This window comes from Trachymyrmex cornetzi, unplaced genomic scaffold, assembly GCF_001594075.2.
Source record: "Trachymyrmex cornetzi isolate Tcor2-1 unplaced genomic scaffold, Tcor1.1 scaffold396, whole genome shotgun sequence".
Lineage (NCBI taxonomy): Eukaryota > Metazoa > Arthropoda > Insecta > Hymenoptera > Formicidae > Trachymyrmex > Trachymyrmex cornetzi.
This window is the reverse complement of record NW_017298703.1, coordinates 470,816-493,101: the sequence shown is the minus strand read 5'-3', so window position 1 is coordinate 493,101 and position 22,286 is coordinate 470,816. Positions and strand designations below refer to the sequence as shown.

Here is a 22,286-nt window from a genome sequence, read left to right as displayed (position 1 = left end):
CAGGCATGGTCAGCACTGATGCGTTTAAATTCAGCATCCTTACATGTTCGCCTTTGATTCGGAAAACATGTTAAAAAACTTAAACCTATAATTAAATATGTCAGTATATTAATTCATTAAAATATTTTTATGTACGGATACGGTATATATTTCACTCTTTCACACTAGAACGTCTGAAAAAGCATATATCCGTTAACTAGATGTGTGCTGTGAAGGAACTTGTCTTAATGATTTTTAAATCATGAAAAATAGAGTCTATTTATGAAGCGATTATTCTTAGGTTTATTTATGAAGCGATTATTTTGTTCTGTATCTGCCTTGCAAAGAAACAACTTTGAATCTTATTGATAATGTATTCCTAGCTTTCAAGACACGTTATTTACTAAGTTTCGGGATTACCTCGCTATAGCGACGACGTGTCATTTTATGGTAGGACAGATATTTATTACAATTCAACATCCTTATCTTAACGGGGAACTTATTCTAGGCGCTCGTACAGGCGCATCCGATCGAATATTATTCCTGAATTGACATTGAATATACACGTTTGATCCTGTACTGCAATATTCATTGCAGTATGCATTGAAGTGTGCTCATAAATATCGGACTTGTTTTGGGTTCCATGCAGTGGTACACTTTTGTACTGCGTCAGCGGTATCTTTATCGGTGTCTTTCAATTAATTATCGTGGAACATTCGTGACAATTAGTAGTGACTCCGTATATTTCAGATAATTACATGAGATATCAATTTGTCACCATTATTGTCGCGACAAAATTTCTCGATAATTAAAATACATACACAGCAGTATACGCCATAAAGAATGTCGCTTGAAATAAATGCGTGCTCAACAAGATCGCTGGTTCTCATCACATAATTAATGTGAATGATCGCTGTCTTGATCTGTCTTCCCTAAAATCTTCTGATCATATCGAATGTACCGCTGTTGTTATAAACCAGGCTGTATTCTTGTCAAGTTTATATATACATTTAATATAACTGTTCAACAATATACACATTTGATATAATTAAACAAAGATCGTTCGAAAATGCATTTTAAATATATGAATACAGACTTCTTTCCGATTGTTCTGCTCGAAATACAGCGGTATTAATAAAACATCTTATAAGAAAACTCTCGACATTCCTTCATATGTTTTCAGCAAAAATATTAGCTTTAATTCTTCTCATACTGTCGATGTTTCTACAAATACCAGCAACTTTAAATAGCCATTATTAGCTATTTGTAGTTATGATTAAAATAGTATAGTTAATACAATTATATTAGAAGCTGTTTAATTTCTTTTAATCCTTTTTTTATCACTATTTCTAGGCACCAACGACTTTTAAGTACTCGTATTAACTACAGTATAAATATTAAAAACAGTATAGTTAATATGACTATTTTGTATAGTTGCTGGTACTCTTGAATTCTTAGTAAAAATAATCAACACACGTCGAAATTATCTTATTATCGTGCGCGTTTTAATACCACAGCTTCACATGTGTCGAAGAGACGCACAACTATATTGCTTTGTGTCTCCAATCAGCATGTTTCCATTCAAGGATTCTTGAATATGAAACAGAATACCTCGTACATTAATTGCTCATAACTGCATTAGTGCATTCGGCACAAATATGCATACATTGTAATGTTATCTTGGACTTTACTTTGTGCCAAGAAACGACAAATATTAGACATCCATTAAAAGAAAATAGAGAGCGTCGCTTCTTTAACGATAATATCCTTTTTTATTAAGCATGACAGCTTTATGTCATTTTTTCGTGCTATTTAGGTTGTTATCTTACGCTCGTGTGATGGACTGACGCATACATTATTATCTCTGCCTATTTGTGAAATTGCTCGTTACTTGAAAGAAAAACGTAAAGTGAGATAATCTCTAAAATATTAAACATTAATTTTCTAATTTTTTTCGTTTCATTGGCAAACTTTCGAAAAAAAGTTCTTTACAGAAAAGAATTCGTTTATTATATGTTTATTATATGAAAACTTTCCTTCAAATATTACATGTTTGGTTAGCATTCAAAAGAATTGTCAATCAATGAAAAATCTGATGAAATTAAATTGGATTCGAAAGTATTTCGTACTGTTGTTATTACAAAATTCTGTCAAATTAATACACAGTTAATATTTGATCAGCCATATAAATCAGAACGTCATTCTTTCGTCAACTCTTTTATTCGTTCTTTCGTCAACTCTTTCATTCGTGTATCGTCAAATTTTGTGGATCTTGTAAGATCTTTTTGATCCGGTAGGTCAAATCTCTTCGAGTTTACGTGTCACTTCTACGAAGACCATTCCTGCAGTCATCAAGTCCCCTCATTCGTAAATTATCGCCCTATAGGACATACACGCTTTATCTAATCTCCGGCCCTCAATATGAAGCAATATAATTACTTCTGTACTCGATAGTCCTTCTCAGCTATATATTGAAACTTCGAAACGCACACGCCGTAGTAACTCTCAATTGTACAACTCTCATCACCCGGGCCGGATCCGGACTTTTTCGGTCGTCGTCGTCGAATCTGTCGCCTGATCCGCGATCGCGGAGAAATCTTTCAACGAAAAATCTTCTAGTCCGCGGGATAAAAGCGGAGAATCGCGCGGCCCTGGATCTCCGAGTGACAAAGCTTTTGGACGACGTCCAGAGCTTCCTCGGCGGGATACACGGTGTGCGGAGGCGGCTCGATGTCGCCCGAGGCGACTAGTTGCACCAGCTCCCGTAATTGCTCCAAAGTACCCGGTTCTACCGGTTTGATAGATTGCTGCCGCTCTTCCGCACGTCGGCTAAACTTGGGCAGTAGTCGATCTGCGACCTCCTTGATCACAAACACTACACCGCCCTTACTTAGGCATTGCATGCTGCGATGAAGATTGCGTGAAGTCGTGCCGAAATCGATTACCACGTCTACTTGGCCACCACAGGCATCCATCGTGCGTTCGATCAACTGCTTCTCATAAAGATCCTCGTTCCACTGTACTACGTTCACCCTGTAACCAATACGCCGACTGTTGCTGAATAAATAAAAAAATAAGATGATAAACGTTTGAATTTTTAAGACATCGTATATGAGCATTAAATTTGAAAACGTGTTTCTTTCATTGATCTTTTTAGTTTTTAAATATTTTTCTTAAGAGGGAGAAAAAGAAAGCTAATAATTTGTATGTAAATATTTTAATTCAGTGTAGATACTAGAATTGATTTGTACTCTTCGAGAGCCTGTTCGAGTCCATTTATCGTAAAAATCTTGTTTATTAATTAACTAACAATTATAAAGAAAGTAAAATATCGGGGCATTAATTAATAATTACTAATTAACAATTATCTAATAACTATTCTATTCTATTATGAGAATTTAATAATAATGAATCAACTGAATAAACTTACCGTTGGAATTCCTGAGCTATGAGAAGACCATCGTCCTTAAGAGTGGCTATTGTAGTAGTAACTCTATCCCTCATATTACTGAAGTGATACGATGCGATTCTGAGAGCCCACAAAGCAAGGCCACCTGTGCCAACTACAAGAATCTTGCACACGCTGTTTTCACCCCTCTCCTTCAATAATGTCTGCAACATTTTATCATACATGAAGAAAACTTTGAAGAGAGACCTTTGTTTCTGAAGTATTAGCTTTGTCAGATAATTCATTATACACATATCTTTAAAGTGTATTTATTAATTTAATTTAACAAAAGTAGGATACAATATGAAAGATTGTCTATCTATACCTGCACGTGTTCGTGCGCAGCGAAGACGGTGTTCATGGCGAGAAGCGCGCCGGCCGGCAGCATAGCTCCCACGCTAAGTGACATACTGTCCGGAAGCTTGATCAGGTACTTGAGGTCGTGCACTACCAGATATTCGACGTAACCATTGGGAATGCCATCATAGGGATAGAGAATAACGCGATCGCCCACAGCAAGTTCGCGGTCTTCAGGTACCTCGGTGCCAAACGATTCGATCACGCCAGCCACTTCGTAACCGGGGAATAGAGCAGCGTCGCGTACTCCGTGATGCGGTATAAATACCGGGTAATCGCTCTCTACGGATATGTCGGCGGCCAGACTACTGCCACTCGAGACCGAGGTCAAACTGGTCAGACTCGGTGATCGTCGAGGATGGTAACAAGCACCAGCACACACCACCCGGATGCGGGCACCATGCGCCGGCACATCCGGCACGGGTACATCGAAGCTGAAGACACAATCCCGACCGGTCACGCTCGGGCTCTCGATCGAGAGTTGACGGCACAGTTTATTCATCTTCTCTCTGTAACACAAAATTGGTAATATGAGGCTTTTGCAATTGGAAGATATTTCTCCTCAATTATCTATATCTTTTTATTTTTTGTTATTAGATATTATGCAATGTTATATTTAATGCAAAAGTGATAAGCCTCTATGCATCTAATGCTGTAGATAATTGTCATAAATTACAGCAATTTTTTAAATAATATACTGTTAAAAGGATCTTTCTTCTATTTTGACCAAAATTTTCAGAGTGAATGCGCGTTGTAAGATGCAATATTATTTTGTATATAATACACAATATAATTACATATATACGATTACTATCTAATACATTTATTTAATGTTGCAGAGAATTATATTAATTATATATTAATAATATAAAAAAAATTATAATGCAAGTATCGTAGTTGGAAATAATAATTAGCAAAGTAGATTATTTTTTAAGTGAAAAAACAGCGTTATCGATTAAATAATTCAGGAAAACTATGTATTAATATTTCAAAAGAAAATGACACATAGGACATTTGCATATATAAATAATTAAAGATTTGGAGCAAATTTTTTATATTTTTAAATTTAAATTTTATTCATTTATAAGCTTCATATTTAATAAACTTCAAAAATTTCATATGAGATGTTGCTTCACAGATAAATTATACGTAATTATTTATATTACATTATAATTTAGTAAATTTTCTTTATTACGAAAATTATAATTGCACATAATAAGTAAAAAACATTTATTTCATGCATATAGTTTATTTTTATTAAAAATTTTATATATGAAAAATATTATATGATAACAAGAGATCTATTATAGTCATTTAACTTTAATAGAGTTTAATAACGAGGCTTAGGAAATATGCGGAAGACATTAATAATATGACATTTTCCGGTTGAAATAATTTCTGTAGCATCGGGATAAAGAAATCTATTATAGGTGACTGTCATCAGTGGAAAGAAGGTTTAATTAGTACTCAATTAATTAATTAATGGTGATATATTTTTTCTTTTTCTGAAGTCTTAAGAAACAGTGTGACGGTGACACTAAAATTGACAGAAGTGTGTCATTAATATTAACATGCCTGGCACGAGGAAACCTGTCAGACTTGCGGATCAGCTGTTCGAATATTTTCTGATTGGATACTTGAAAACACGTTTTCGCACGTGAAGTATTTGTAAAGATTGTATAACAAATGAAATGCGTGACATATAAGTATCTGTATTTTTGTTTAAACCAACTGAGAATTTAAATAAAATTGAAAGACACGTTATAAGTCAATAACAATATAAAAACTTTTTACATGGTATAAAAAGTAATATAAAAATAACATAAAAAGTTTCTTTGACGTAAATAATGATATACTGCCTTGGCTAAACGTATATGCAGTATGCTCAATAAGTTTTACACTAAATTGCAAAAATATTGAAAAACAAGCTAAATATAAATTAATATATTTTAGAATACGTATTTTATTTCTATTGTGTTTTTAAATTCATAAATTATTTTGCTTGAAAAATCAATGTGATGCATTATCCTAGCTGTTTGTACAATAAAGAAGGTAGTTAACGAATTAAAATACACGTGTAAAAATCAAATAATTGCCTACCCATTATGAGAGATGGTTTTATGAGCGATAGGTGCCATCGATTCCAATTCCACCGGCATAACCACCTTAATTAAGTTTATTTTTCAAAATCACTCACAAAAAACCTGAGCACAAGAAATTTCACCCAAAGATCGTTTTATGAAACACGGTTTTTAACGATTAAATTTCAATGGTTTTACAAAGAAACTTGCAATGGAGTGCAGGAAGAACGAATTCTCGATACGTTCGTACGCTGCGCGAGAGGTACTAACCCGTTCTGTTGGAGCGCGTTCGCTTTTATACCCGTATGCAGGCCAACGCATTTGCGATAGGATGGTAGGAAAAGTGAATGCGGGGAAAAGGGTAGAAGACACGCGCGGCCACTCGCCGACCACGTGCAACGTCTGTTTTTCCCGTCCACCGTACCCTGATGGAGTAAGCAAAGCACTACTGCGTTGCTGGGGATCGCATGTGTGACGCATTTTGTATTTGTACCGATAATGATAAAATCATCAAATGAGATGTGATCTTTTAGATTGAAAATGACATAATTGCGCATAACTTCAGCTTGTTCATTCAATTTAAAATCAAATTTTTTCTCAGTAAATATTCGATTAACTGCTAAATTTTTTTACACCTCATTAGTTTAAACAATGGATTGGTAATTAAATGTTAAATTTGTTAAAATTAAATAAAGAACAAAATTTTTTTTATTAGTATATTTCTATTTCTATTAGCAATTGTTTCTAATTAAGAAAAATGTTTTTCAAATCAATTATTTAAAGGAATTCCTTTCTCAATTAAAGATTTTACTATAAGATGTACATAATAATTATAATAAATAAGTTAATGATTAAAAACATTGACGTTTTCTAAGATATTTACGTAGAAAAAATAGAGTTTATCATGGCTGCGTTCGTTATTTATTGCAATGCAAGTACTGAAAATCTGTAATATATGTAACGTGAATTATAGATTTCCAGTACTCGCAGTGAATAACGGAACGCAACCCAAAATAATATATGACTATAAAAGAAACGTGAATAGCGGAATATCCGATAACTATAATTTATGAGATCATATTTTATTTTGCTGTTTTTTTTATTTTCTATAAATTAAGTTTAAAACTTTTTTTTAAAGTTTGAAATTTGAACGTCCCATAAATAAATAATTTTGTTTGCAGATTTTATCGAATATTCATGTTTCGAGGAAGAGTATGATCATGTGTATATTTGAAATATACTATACCAACTAATAGCTTATTAATAAATAATATCTTTCCATTTGTAAATTTATTAGCTGTCTGATTTATTAGATGCCACTTATATAAGCACATATTACTGTTTGACATATAAGCGCGCAATTTTGCGACATATGCACATTTGCGATAAAATAATTTTTTATAATACATAGATAACAACTCACATCAAATGTTTTATCATTTTTATCAATATAGCCACAGTGTAAAATTATCTATTTACAAAGTAAGTACAAAATAGCAATGTCTCACAACTTCGTTCAACGATAAAAAATTGTCGATGAAAAAAGAACGAGATACTTTTAATTGCTTTTTACACCATCACTACTACACTACTAGCATTTTTTAATTGCTATTTACCATGTCACGCTATGTGCTGTCATTTTTCAAATGTAATAAAGAAATATGATTATTAACTAAGCGTTTTATACGGAAGTAGCGATAATAAAATTACGTAGTTAGTCTATTACGATAACCTTAATTAAAATGCAATGGCCGCGGTATTGTATAGTCTGTTCTTATAATTAAGACTGTCTTATAATTAAGATGTCATAAACCAATTAAACTGTATTAGCATCTTAAAACATTATTTAAGACGGTCTTAAAATAAGAATAAACTATGAATACCGGCCAATGACTTATATTAAAATATTTTTTATAAAAAATTGTTCTTAAGTTCGCCTTTTTTTTAAAATATTTGATACTAATCAGATATTAAAAAGTAAAAAAACTCTCTTTCTTTTTCTTTTTTACTCCTTTTTGTCTTTCCCTCTTCAAATAATATTAATTTGTATTTCAATAAAAATATAGGAAAGTATAAGTATTCTGTTAGAAAATTTATAAAAGTTATATATATCTAATATCAATTCGACTTCAGCTATCTATATCATAATAATTAATTTTGTTATATTTATTACGTCTAAAGGACAGATTAATTATCCGTATTCTGTTCAATTTTTCAATACTATGCATTTAAATATTGTATTTTAATCTTTATTTTGTGGAAATTAATTATATTTCAGAATCATTTGTTTATTATCAAGAAATATAAAAATTCTGTATCATAACTTTATTAAGGCAAAATCTTTCATTCTATTTAGTGTTTCATTTATTTTGTAAGTTCTAAATATTAACTAAAAAGAAATCGAGCAAAAAAATAAAAACATCTGTTTCTGATTGAATATTAAAATAATCAAAATATTTCTTTTGCTGCTTTAATAAATTATTAGTTGGATGGGTGTATCTATTCGAACATGATGCGTTCGTTTATCTATGGCTTATCTACAATTTTTTTTATACCGCATAACACAGATAACATTTATTTTGCTTGCTGTCAAGGATGTTACCTGCAATCAGGAAAGTTTTGTATTTATTTGATATTTAGAAGAAAAGTGTGCTATTTTCAACATATCGCTCGTATTATTTACGCGAATGTTGATTTTTTTATCTAATTCGATTATGCCATAAAGTTCTTATCGTTTTATATATAATACAATGTTAGTTGATTTGCTTGAGTCCGGAAGTGCATGGTTCAATGTGTTATTCAAATAAACGTGAATTGAGGCTAGCACGTTCGTGATTGCGTCGTGGTTATGCGATAACTGCGATGAAACATGTTTACAATGCTGAACAAACGAGGAACTTTGAGTATAATTTCATGAAAAAAAATCTGATTTATATGTAGTTAAAATTGTCGCTTAAAAATTTTATTCTTATTTCCTGAGTTCAGGAAATTAACAAAAACGAGGTCATATGTTATAATAATAATTATAATTAAAATATGAATTTACATTGTGTTTAAGAAAACATTAATTGGCACATTAAAAAAATAAAATATATATCGCGTTGCTTATCGCATAAGTCTCGTGAAGTGATCGAATTATTTACTTTACAGAGTAAAATACATAAGAATCATCATTCAGATGTTAAAAAGCAGAAATCTTATAAATCAGTGAACTTTTTGACTTTAACTATTTACTAATAAATTTTATTATTTTAACATATCACTTAAAATTGTATATAAAAGAGACTTCATACATTTATTTTTGTATGTTGTAAAAAAATTTATAACTATATTTGCGTTATTACATATTTAAAGTGGAATTTCTAAAAATTGAAGGGTGATAGAATTTTTTAAAAACATCCTTTTTCAGTGTAAAAATCTCTACATGAGTTCCTGAAAAACACTTGTTAAAAATTTTTATTACTTAAAAACACTTGTTAAAAAATAAAATGTCGATCAAAATTTATTTAGTGCAATTATTAGGTATATTGTTGGTGAAATACACATGTAAGTTTGTGTCATCTTCAGCCATTCAATAACTTGAAATTTAAGATAATTATACACACACATACACATTTACGAATCCAGAAGTATCATATAAAAATCAATTGAAGTAATTATTCGAGCTTTATTATATCTTGATTATTCTAGTTTAAACTTCATTTAGGTATGAGTGCTAATAAAAAATATTTTAATCGCACTTGTCTTTATATAAATAAAAATTGGCTTTTAATGTTTTAAATAGTAAATGATCATTTTGTGAAAGTACAGCACGATTATGCTTCGTAATGCAGAATTAATATTGCTGAAGGAAGACGAAATAACATTTCTATTCTTATTCTGTGATTATATTAATCCTTGATCTCTGTTATGTGATTCTATTTGCGATCTGACGTCAGCACTTCGAAGGCATATATGGTACATGGCAAGTCCCACAAACAATTTTTCCTCAAATAAAAAAATATATATATATATATAAACATATAAAATGAATCATGCGTAGGATTTTTTAATGACATGTAGATGACGTTTTTGGTTTTTACATTTTCTCATGTTAAATGAAAAATAAAATTTTTTAATTTTACAAAGAATCTATAACTGGAAATATTATTCATCATTTTTTCAAAGGATCAACTTTAGTCGAGATAAAATGCAATTAATAATATCAAATGCAATTAAAAATATATATAAGTTCATTAACTGTCACGGTCATTGAAAGGTCTCGATAGTTCTCTCCGATAAACTTAAATTCAATACGTCTGACAGAATGCATTCTGAATAGATAAAAAAATCAATAAATTTTCACTAAAACATATTTTTATCTATTTTTTTAGTTAATATCTAAATAATACAGGAATTATCATATATGACATTGATTAAATTAGTACGGTAACAATTAAGTTAGTATAATAATTGAGTTAGTCAAAATTATTTTACTCTTAGTCATTAAAGAAAATTTATCTTTTATAGCTCGGATCTCTTTGTTTTAAATGCATGGAAGTTATTTCTGCATAAATTACAAGTGTTTACCAGTTTGATCTGTGGAATCATTTATACAATCCGTGATCACGTGATTTCTCTGTAAACAAGTGACGATAATAGAATAGATATGTGCATTAAAATGGGCTTGGACTCTGTTTCTCGCGATGATAATCACTTTGTTGATTTTTCTAAGCTCGCGTCATCTGATTTTCTTAAGTTGATAGCAAATGATTATCACAAAAACGTTGTTATTGGAACTATTAATATTTAGATGAACGCAATAATATCCATCATGTTCAAACTTGCAAGTTTAGAATTTTTTAAATTAAGAAAAACTGACATAATCAAAATTATTAGAATTCTTATGATAAATAATTAATTTTTTTCGGATTTCTTACTTACAATTAGTAAAATTTAATGATATGCCTCAAATTCATTTATTTGTGACAAGACCATAAAAACATTTATGCTATACCTAATTTTAGTTAATGATTAGTTACTTATTTCACTTCAATCTTGTGTTACAAAAAATTTGAGCGATTTGTATCTTAATCATAAAATTATAGGAAGCATATTAAATATTACATTATGCAAACTGTTCGATAATTATGGCGACGGTGCAAGTTATCAAAATATTTGCTAATGTATGAATAATAATTGACTTAATCTAAGCGAAAATATCATACAGCTGTATCCAGTATGTGGTCTATAAACATAAACTCGTTTCGATGTTATCAATAACGGGTTATTCTAATATTTGCAATTCGATTTATATTTCTATGACATTAATAATTATCTGAGATTGGGCTTTATTTCTTCTTGAAAGTGATATATTGGTATTTGGACTTTAATTAACATTTTGTTAAAATTATAAACCAAATCATGAATAAAAATTTACATCAAATTAAACGAAAAATGTGATATTCTAATATTGTTACAGCTTTAGTAGTTAAATACTCTTTATTTTTATCAATTATAATCACTATGGTCTTTTAATTGATTTCATGTATTTGATATCTTTGTCAACAAAAAACTGATATAAAAACTTGATAAAAAGATTACTCATTAATATTGTTATATACGTAGCAAAAAGAATTCAATTTTTACGATCATTAAATGTTGTTTTTGTTATAGTCACCATATTTAATTAATAAGAAATGATTATGATATTTGTGCAAAAAATCCTTAAAATTGTTAACGATAAATGTTATGACGTAAATGCATTAATTATGATAATAAAGAATAATTAATTGCGTGTTAACCACTATATGTAAAGTCTAATATACATATATGACATGATATGAAATACTTTACATGTAATGATTAATACGTAATTAATTATTCTTTATTGCCATCATAATGCATTTACAGCATAATATTAATAATTCAAAGATTTTTTGCAAATATCATGATTATTTCTCGTCAATTAAACATAATAAACAATATCTAATGACAACATCTAATAACAGTAACAATTTAACTATTTCTGCTAAAAACGTTTGAATAATTGACAATTAAAACAGCGTTTGAATAATTTCCACAATAAAACGATATTGCTTTTCCAGTTACTTATTTACAAAGGTGTATCAGATCTTTTTGGAAATTGATATATTTTGTGATATACTGTAAGCATTACAGACTACGCTTCTTCCTCATCACCTTTGGAACGCTTTCTATTAGCGATGGATAGATAGAGATAGGTAGATATAGCCTTGGGAGTTCTTATATCACTTGACCTACTTTAATGAAAAATATTTAAAGTGATAAAGTAAGCCCTTTGATAAAGAATTTACGCGCTTAGATAAACATAGATTTTATCTGACTAATAAATTAAACTAAATTGATCTTTTTGCATAAATTGAAAAGTCTATAATTATAATATACATGTCAACTAAATAAAATGCTGTAATGTTTGCATTAAGTTTTAAAGATTACGCAAATATCATGGAAATCCGAAATGAAATTTCAAATAGCGATGATGGAGGAAGTATATATTTTTGTATCATCTCTGCACTGTAGGAAATACACCTCTTTTTTATAGATTCCTAATTATTTATAGATTTCTAATCATTTATAGATTCCTAATAATTTTTGTTTAAGATATTCTTTTTAAAAATAAAATTATGTTACTATTTAACATTGAAATAGTTTTAAATCAACATAAAATAAGTTTACAATATTAAACTTTTTTTGGAATGTTATTACATGTTAACAAATAACTATATAGTATACAATGCTCTATATACTCTTAAAATAATTTAATTAAAGAGAATTTTTATAGTTTGATTAAATTAATCACATGAATAAGAAAATAAGAAGAGATTGTGATATGATAGTGGCAGAATTGCAGTAAACAGAGAATACACGCAGTTATACTACGCAGCGGCGTTGAATACAAAGAAGCTATTTGCCACGAGGAGCGTGCGTGAAACACGCTTGATTTGTTGGTGCTCTTTTCAAAAATAGATCTCTTTATTACGCCGAGCAGTCATATAAAAATCAAGAATGTGATTCACATTGATAATCGGATGTAATCTCAACTTGAAAGGTTGTATTTTGATTATTATAACACATTATTTGTATTTGCTTTTGATTTATATACTATCTGTATTTAATTTTAATTTATTACAAGACATAAGAATTTGTGTGTGTGCTTATGATATTATAAATGTATTTATTCCGTAATTAATTAAATATTCTAATGACAAAAATATTATCGCCACGGTGAATGAAACCTTATTATATAAATTTCTGCTTCTTATATAAAAAAAATTAAAGATAAACTCAAAATTCTTTTTAAAACGTAGATATTCATAAAAACTCGGATTGTATTTTTGCTCTTTTCACTTGATTGTGCAGAAACAGGTCGAGTCATCCACCGTAACGATGCCAGTCTTTGTCCGCTCGTTCGTAATGCATCGTAGTAGACTCAGCTGACGTACAATGTCTTATGGTGAACGTTCAAGAGGAGAAAATGCTCACCACGACTAAAATTTCCTTCTCTGTAAACTTTTCCATTTAATAGTTGCATTATATTTATTACTCGTTTTTCTTACGATTTGTATATTTTATTCTTTACTTTCCAGAGAGATAATAATTAAAGTTGCATAATTATCTTTCTAAAAATAAAGGTCATCTATACTTTATATTTGGTGATAGTAGCATAAATGAAAAAGATGTGTATCTATTATATATATATATATATATATAAATGTTTAAGATAAAATTTATATAACTATAATAAAGATGCACGTTGAGTTTTATAATATGCATACAAAATAATGAAGAAAGAGGAGAATTATTATGACAATATTAAATTCAAACAACAATTTTATCCACTGTACTCCTGTTCATTACATTGCATAATATTACAGGTGGAAATACAAGTGCAGTTTTGCTGACTTCGTATTTCTACACGTGTAAGTATCGTCTCGAGTTCTGTCGAGGACACACGCCCCCTTTTTATGCAGTATCCACGTCACGGATATTCCAAAGTGATCCTTGGTTATGAACATCCACTTTTAGAATTGATAAACTTTTGCAACGATAAACACGAAGAGTCAACCGAAGGAGAACAAAGTATATTTTTGACGTCGTCACACGTTTCTTGATAATTTTCAAAACTAACAAAGATTGCAATATCCAATGAACGTTCAGGACTGATTAACACTTCAAAAACTAACAATGTAAATTATGTCAATGAAAAAATAAAATTCTACGATTATGTTCTATGATCACGTCATGAAAGATATATACGTATATGTTAAAAATATCTACTGAATATTAATTCGATAATTTAATGTAGTTTTAACAAAAGTAAAATGTGATCATCTGAAACAGTTATGTGTGATACTTGTATATTGACATTAATATCTTTTAATGTCAGTCTGATTTTATAGTCATATTCTGACTTATATGCTGGAATGATCTATCGTCTTAAATAACCTGAGACAAAGGCACATAGTAGAACCTGCATCTTTAAGAGACTCAGGAAGGTGAAAAATCGATAATCTGAACTTTTTAATTCAATTTTAGATTAAAGTTAATTTTTCACGGGAGTACAAGTTGTGAGTTTCATATAATATTTTGTCCAGAAATAATATGATAATATTCGAATACTCAAATATTCGAAGACAGACCCACCCTTATCGAAACAATTATAACTCTGCGGTCGGTTCGAATCGAATTAATGTCCACACAATTTATTTCTAGATTTTTATACACTTTTGTTATTATATCCTATTATGTTTCAGATATCTCTGGGTTAAATCTGACGGACGATATACGTCCCATGCACCGTCGCAGGTGTCGGGCAAACCGGAGGATGTGTGCGTCGGCACGACTGTATCAGTGTAACCATGAAGAGGGGGAAGTCGGTCGATGCCGCGGAACCGTGGCACGCCGGAATCACGTGCACATCAGCAGGCATCCGCGTGTTCAGCTGTGCCGATTCGCTTGGGGAACACCACGCTCTCGGCTTCTCGAGTACAATACCCGCGGTGTTCCAGGGCATTTTTAACCCCCTTCAGCTGTCAGAGCATTCTCAATCAGAGAGTAAGGATATGTATATCTGCATTACTCATCCAAGCATTGACCAAGTCTATATGACGAATATCATATTTTTTTTTATTCAAAATACATGAATATATGTATAGCTTTGGGATCGACTGTCGTATTGTCATCAGTTATTCCAAATTATTTGCGTCATTCAGCATCTTGCTCAGCACTGTCTATGATTTATAAATGGTATACCGAACGGTGAAAAAATTAGTTATTGCGTCCTGTTTTAAGACCTGTTAATGAATTTTTTAATACTAATATATTTTGAAGGTATGCTCAATTTTTATATGTAGAAGAGACATTTTTTAAATAACAGTGATGTTTATTCTTAAATGATTAAATATGCTTGGCAAAGTAGACAGTAGAATATTAATAGGTAGACATTACGTAGGTACATATACATATATGTTTCGCTTTATTAGTCTAAATGATATATTAACTGCAAGAACGTTGACACGTATAGTAAAGTTGCACGAGTGACTCATTCACGAAAGGAAGTACTCGTTTCTCACGTTTTATTCTATGCATCGTTTTGCAACCACGTATATGGTGATTCTTATTCAAGATTCAAGATGATCATACAGTTCTAATGCTTAGTCACTTCGCCGTTAAAGCCTAAAGGTGCACGTTGTTTTCTTGACAAAACATAGCTTGATAAATAATGCACATCTGTTTATTTCCGTTGCCTATTTATTTCATACGTCATAGTCACTTTTGAATCGCATAAGTTCTACGATAACGATATTAACAGCGTATTGAGTATTGATTGAATTCAAAATGTGAGTCATACGCTTTTGTATTCTAAAAAATAAATAGGTACGAACAATAATAATCGTACATGCATGTGCGATAAGGAGAGCGTTGTACTTGTAAAATAATAGTAGCGTCCCAAATTAATTATAAATTTGCTATTTATATTTTGAGTTATTTTATAATTTGTATCACCGAATTTATGGTGAATTTTTCTACTTTAATTCGTTGCGAGTACATTTCTCTCATTCAATATTTTGTTTTGGTAACAAATTAAGTATATTTCATAATAATTTTATTTATTCGTAAATAATTGTAAAGATCTAATAAGATCGTTGGCATAAGATAATTCTTATAAATTATCTTTTCGTTTGCAGCTTTCTTGATAGCTTTTGCAAAGCAAAAGTCATGTAATGGAGATCATGAATAATTCAATTCCGATAGTAAAGCACAGTTTATTTTCACTTTAAATGTATCAATAAATAGAATGTAGTATATAACTTCATAGATAACTGCACCCGGACCGGCGACTTATTCTCAGAGGCAGGAGAAGCGTTCATAGAACTCGACGAACGCTACTTACATAGTTGATGCGCACTGATCGGTCATTCGAACGAGGTCAGCTGTATTCGAAGGTGTTACGCTACAAGGCGAGCGGAACGATAAAGTTGATGGAATAGCTTCTTTGATGTTGCATTCGTTCCTTTCGATAATACAAATGACATCTATGCAAACTGAACAATTCATTTTAGATATGATAATCACACGGAGAAAAATAATTTAGAGATGGATATCTTCCAAGACTAGTAAAAATATTCTGGCTATTTTTACCGAATTTGTGATAAATTTTATTTGCCTAAAAGTAAAAAATACCGGAGATGTAAGATAAAAAGTATATTATGATTATAGTACATTATTTCAAGTGACTTATCTTATAGAAAGATAAATTATACTTTCAGTAAAGTAAATCGTATTATTTTCAAGATTAACGAGCACAAACAACTATGCAGTAAAATAAATTTTGTCAATGCTAAAGAAAAAATTGTTGTTAATAAGGTAAGAATGATTATCATACGACAATCTCATTTACCAGAAATGTAAAGAAAATTATACATAAGTGGGCACGTATCCCTATATGAATATTGATAATTCCATAAAGTTTACTAGAATTTTAGTGATATTTACTGTACATTTTTCTCCGTGCAGTTACTTGGAATCCATCAGTCTCTCTTTCGTTATGTATTTTCTATCAATCTTTAAATTAATTAATTTTTTATATCTTCTCGTACTTTGTGCATTCGCGAGTAGATGTTTTGTATTCCTAGAGATAGCTCTTATCAAGCGTGATTCTCTCACATTGCTGCATCTGAGGAGCGTGTATTGGCCCGTACATCATTTATCTTAGCGCTTGCCTATTGTTCGTTACAATAGTGATTATCACAATAGTGACAGTTCTAAGAACGGTATTGTTTATACATATATTTCACCGCTCACATATCGCTCCTCAACAATAAGAGATTCTTTCTCAAATATCGTACATGGAGAGAATTTTCTTTTAAAATTTATCCTGAAAATATGATAGTTGTGTTACAATACAATATTAAAAAAATTTTTACTATGCACTTTAATAAAATTAATCAAACTTATTTTATACTTTATTGTAGTTTTATTAATGAATGAGAGAGATTTATATTAAAATTATTTGAAATATAATGTTATATTAAAATTATTTGAAATAATTTGTCCCATAACTATCATATTTTTAGGGTAGACTCTAAGAAAAAATTTTCTCCGTATATACAATTCTGTATATTGGCTGTCATATTTGTACGTAAAGTAGATTTTCAATTCTACAAATTTTCTGTCATATACGTTATCTTATTAAATAATCAATATTGACATTTCTATAGCGTGCAATAATAATGTTAAACTACAGAACACGTCAGAGTAATTTCCCTGTAAGAAAGCATGGCAATTATACGCTTCACCTTCACTGCCGCTATCCAGAGGTTGATGACCTGTCGTAACGCGAGAAAGTCTCAGATTTACTTTAGATGCTATACTCATGTACTATAATTTCTTTGAGTGTTTCATTGTAAATTTTATTTTGTAAATACTTCATGATTTGACTGTTTTGTTTAAAATTTTTATTAAAAGAATAACAAAGAAAAATATCTGTTTGACTAAACATGACTTATGATATGAAACGATTGTTATAATAACAAAAGCTTTTAATAATATAATACAGTGTTTCATTATTTCACTTAAGTAATAAAAAGACCTAAAAAATTTTTTTTCTCCATAATTTAAAAATTGTGATACGCTTTTATATTTTTTGTAATTTGTAATTTTATTTGTTATATATATAAAAACTCATATGTATCAGAATAAAAATATATGTACAATAATCAAATAATAGAATACGAAAACATTCATATGCAGAATACTACAAAATGCCACATCACATTACGCATTTCTGTGCGTGATGTTGAATTCAAGAGGAATAAAAAATATTTTATCAATAAGAATAATCAGAATATTTTCAAGGATAAGCTTAATCAATATGCACAATCTTCTTAAGATGGCATAAAATTCTTTTAATTAAATATTAATTTCTTGTCATCTTCGTATTAATTAATATTTAATAAATTATATGTGATTTTATTATTATCGAGAAAAAATATTTATCAATAATAATTTTAATTAAGATACGAAATAAGATAATTTTATTTCGTGTGCACAGCATTGAAATTTTAGAGATATATTTATCGTTGATTTATCGTTGATAATATAACGGATTAATGACAGATAACATATAATGTTAAAAATTCTACTTTTCCTAATTATTGAATACTTCATATCGGTTACTTTTTGAACAACCTTCTTTCAATAACAATCGATTAAATGATTAATCAATTGATTGATGACGCAATTACAAATGCGTGATTTCTTGTCTTGAAAAAAACAGTTTTGTTAGGAGACAATGAGCAATTACATGACGTAACTAGCGAGTTTAACTGTAATAAGCGATTTCAAGCTTGTTGAACGATTTCCTTTGAACCTTGTACCAGTTATGTTCAATTGGAGCACTAATGTTAGTCCCACGCAGTGCGCTTCGTTATATTGCATGTTATTTCGTTTTTTTTTGCATTGAATATAATATTAATTACTTATAAAAATTCAATACAAGGATGGACATTATATGAAATATCTTAAATACATTTTTTAATCCAGTAATGATAACAAATATTACATTTATCCCATCGTTTATCCCATATAGTTCATTAAATAAATTTAATTATATCAGTTGAAATATAATTAATTCAAAGACATATTTGAATAAATCAATTGTTACGTCAAGATCATTTCCTTGAAAAGCAAATTGTATGCGCATGTCGCAACTTGGCCTTTGTTTGCACTCACACATGCGCGGACGATTGCTCTACATAATGAAACTGTTGCTTCAGAAGAAAATTCTTTTTTGAGAATTGTAGAGCGGCAATTCTTCCGATATATTCTTTTCGCTGTATTTCCGTTCCGAGCGAGTAGATAGGCAGTCCGCATAGTATTGATTGTTAAACGATGCGTAACGTACCGCACACATAGTTCGACGGTCAGCTGTTTGCGACATGACAGGTGTTCGAAGTCATGATATTGTTGGCGTTGTGCGTAAAATCCGAGCTTCTTATGTTAGTAAATCGTTTTCTTTGATATACCGCAAAAAGATACAACAATAATTAATCCGGTTAGGTTATTTATTTTCGTGAATACTTATTTAATACATTATATTGATTTATCGACGATAAAAACGTTTTGAATTAACTACGAGATCTTATGTAGCAGTTATTAAATGGAAAAACAATAATCATGATAATTATGCCGTTGAGATTATAATACCCAAAACACAAAATAAAAATAGAACTAACGTTCTCGATCGTAGAAAATTATGACGTAAGTGAAGTGTAATGCATTATTTAATATTGTAACTATTATAGAATGGCAGAGTTAGTACTTAATAATGCATTAACTTTTTAATGTTTTGCGTATAAAGAAAATTTTTTTTATGGTAATGAAGTATTAATCAAGCAGGTTTACATTGGATAAAGAAAAAAAGAGATAGGTAGATGGATAGATATCATCACTTATTGAGCGTTCTAGGAAAGCATCCTTTCAAGTGTTAAACAAGAGAGAGAGAGAGAGAGAGAGAGAGAGAGAGAGAGAGAAAGGGGGAAAGCAATTTTAATTATTAAAATAAACAATCTTTTTTAAATTTTCTAGGTAGATAAAGAAGTTATTTTTGTCATAATATAATAACGTCATAAAATCGCTGTCACTACGCACGAATATTATAAATTATAAATAATTCAACATATATCCTGGATTTGAAAAAAATATTTAAAATTTCTTCTTTCTTTCATAAAGAAACTAAAGCACTTGAATTTATATTTTTTTTTATAAAGTATTGATTTATATTCTATAAGCACATAACGTGTAATTAATAATTTATTCACGCACAAACAGTTTGTAAACAAGCCATTTTAATTAACATAAAAAAACACTTGAAAATAATGCAAAAAATTCGATCGAAGGAATTTTATCAACATACATCATGTGTGTGTCTAACGTGTACCGATACCGAATTTTTACAAAATATTACAGACACTTTTCTGTCGCGGAGGGTTGAGATTTTTCGAGCAATTGCAGAATTAGAAATGGATGAATCAAGGTCAAACTCTCACCTTGAAGATCGATTGCGTTGGAGACGCCGGCGACCAACGACAACCGCAAGATGTAATGGCGATTGTCAAAGGATGCACGTCAAACTCGATAAACTGATACCGCGTATTTTCACAAAAATTACTGACTGGTCTATCGACTTGCTGGAACGAAGCTTCGTGAGATTCTGATGGGTTTGATGAAGAAGGGCCCACCCGACGAGGGCGCTTCAAGGAGATCACCATCGCGCCGACTCCGAAAAGTCTGCAAAGCTGATGTTGGGGTCGCGGATGCCTTGTGGAAGGGATGTATCATCGATCGTTCGTACTAGGTGAGGTCTACGGCCTTTAAATGCCAGATTCTCCTTTATTGCGATAACTTGTACTTTCAATGGAAAATATAGGTGATACAAGATGAAACATCTCATTTCCTTGTTATTTCCATCAACGAAAATTCCTGTTATTCATGAATCCTTTGACAATTCAAAGCTGATCTTTCTTTAATAAAAGTATCGGAATACTTCAATAGTTTTTATATTACAAGTCATAGCATGTCTAGGGATTTTTAGGAATAAAAAATTAGCCACGTATTGAGGACAATTTTATCAAAAATTTCTCTGAGATAATAAAATAGATTTTAAGTTTAAATATTTTATTCTGTTTCAGATAAAAAATTACATTAATTTCAAAGTTTTAATTTGCGGATTAATTACAAAGATATTTAAATCTAAATCTTTAAAATTGTGAAAAAAATTTAAGAATGATGAATGTGTTTCAGTTTAATTATTATAGCAAAGAAAAATTATTTCTTGGGGGGAGAGAGAAAGAGAGAGAGAGAGAGAGAGAGAGAGAGAGAGAGAGAGAGAGAGCAGATATTATTGTTGATAAAGGATATTTTTAAAAAGACATTGAGAAAAGGATAAATTAAAAAAAAACAGTGAAATGTCAAATCGAGAAATTATTGTAGGATATAAAATCGAGATATAATAATAATGAGAATTTGAAATTAAAGATTATAAGCTGATAAAATGATATTAAGAACTTTTTCTAAAATTTGGCTTTTACAAATATATAATTAATTCATTTCAATTTATTTAATATACAAATCTTTAAAAAATTCTAGCAAATATTAATAAAATATTTTTAATAGATGTTATTGTATTTTAAATAGCTTTAAACATTTAAAGAATTTGTATTAAATCTGTTTAATAGACAAATTCATTTACAGATAACTATTTATAAATTTTTTGCAGCAACTTTATCAATATTTCGATGATTTACATCGACATATGATTAACGGCAATAGATTATAACATAACTTCTAATACCTACTGACGAGACACTATATTGACTATGTTAAAAACTAGGCCGGCCCTGGGAAAATTTTGTAACCATCAATAGGGTCCCGAAGGTCCGGGGATAATTAAAGAATGATGACATTATCGACAATTGATATGAATTTGCGGTTATATATTGACATAAATATTTGGAAAATACGTTATCAAATTTACGATTTTTTATTACATAAGTGCTGTATATAAATATAAATACATGTACATACTTGTAATGCTATAATATTTTATATATTGCCGCAAAATTACAATTTTCTTCTCTATACAATTATCATTTCTGTTGGTAATCAAACTCGGACGATAACATTAAAATCGCAGTTTTAAATAAAAATCGAGTATTATTGGGTTTTAAACGTATATACATGTCTATAAAACTATTAAATCATAAAATTTGTACTATATTATCAGTTTCTTACTCTTAGTAACTTAAATTTTAACAGTCGTGGACTTAGTCACTTAAATTTTAACGCAAACTTCCGCGCGTACAACCGATCGTCTTTAACAGTATCTCCGTTGGTGCTTC

At 29.9% G+C, this 22,286-nt stretch overlaps 1 protein-coding gene across 4 annotated transcripts; it reads right to left on the bottom strand.

Moving 5' to 3' along the window:
• Positions 1–313: 313 nt before the first annotated feature.
• Positions 314–20,586, bottom strand: Drat (Death resistor Adh domain containing target). Of its 4 annotated transcripts, none has more exons than XM_018512232.1 (4): positions 20,436–20,586; positions 3,753–4,293; positions 3,410–3,591; positions 314–3,036 (listed from the first exon to the last, which is right to left on the bottom strand). In XM_018512232.1, the coding sequence occupies exons 2-4, from the start codon at positions 4,284–4,286 to the stop codon at positions 2,595–2,597; spliced, it is 1,158 nt and encodes a 385-aa protein (XP_018367734.1). In that variant the 5' UTR covers positions 4,287–4,293; positions 20,436–20,586; the 3' UTR covers positions 314–2,594. The 4 variants fall into 4 exon arrangements, with proteins under 4 accessions (XP_018367734.1, XP_018367735.1, XP_018367732.1 ...); XM_018512233.1 differs by lacking the exon at positions 20,436–20,586 and adding an exon at positions 14,506–14,524; XM_018512230.1 differs by lacking the exon at positions 20,436–20,586 and adding an exon at positions 5,885–6,119.
• Between the last annotated feature and the right edge of the window lie 1,700 nt (positions 20,587–22,286).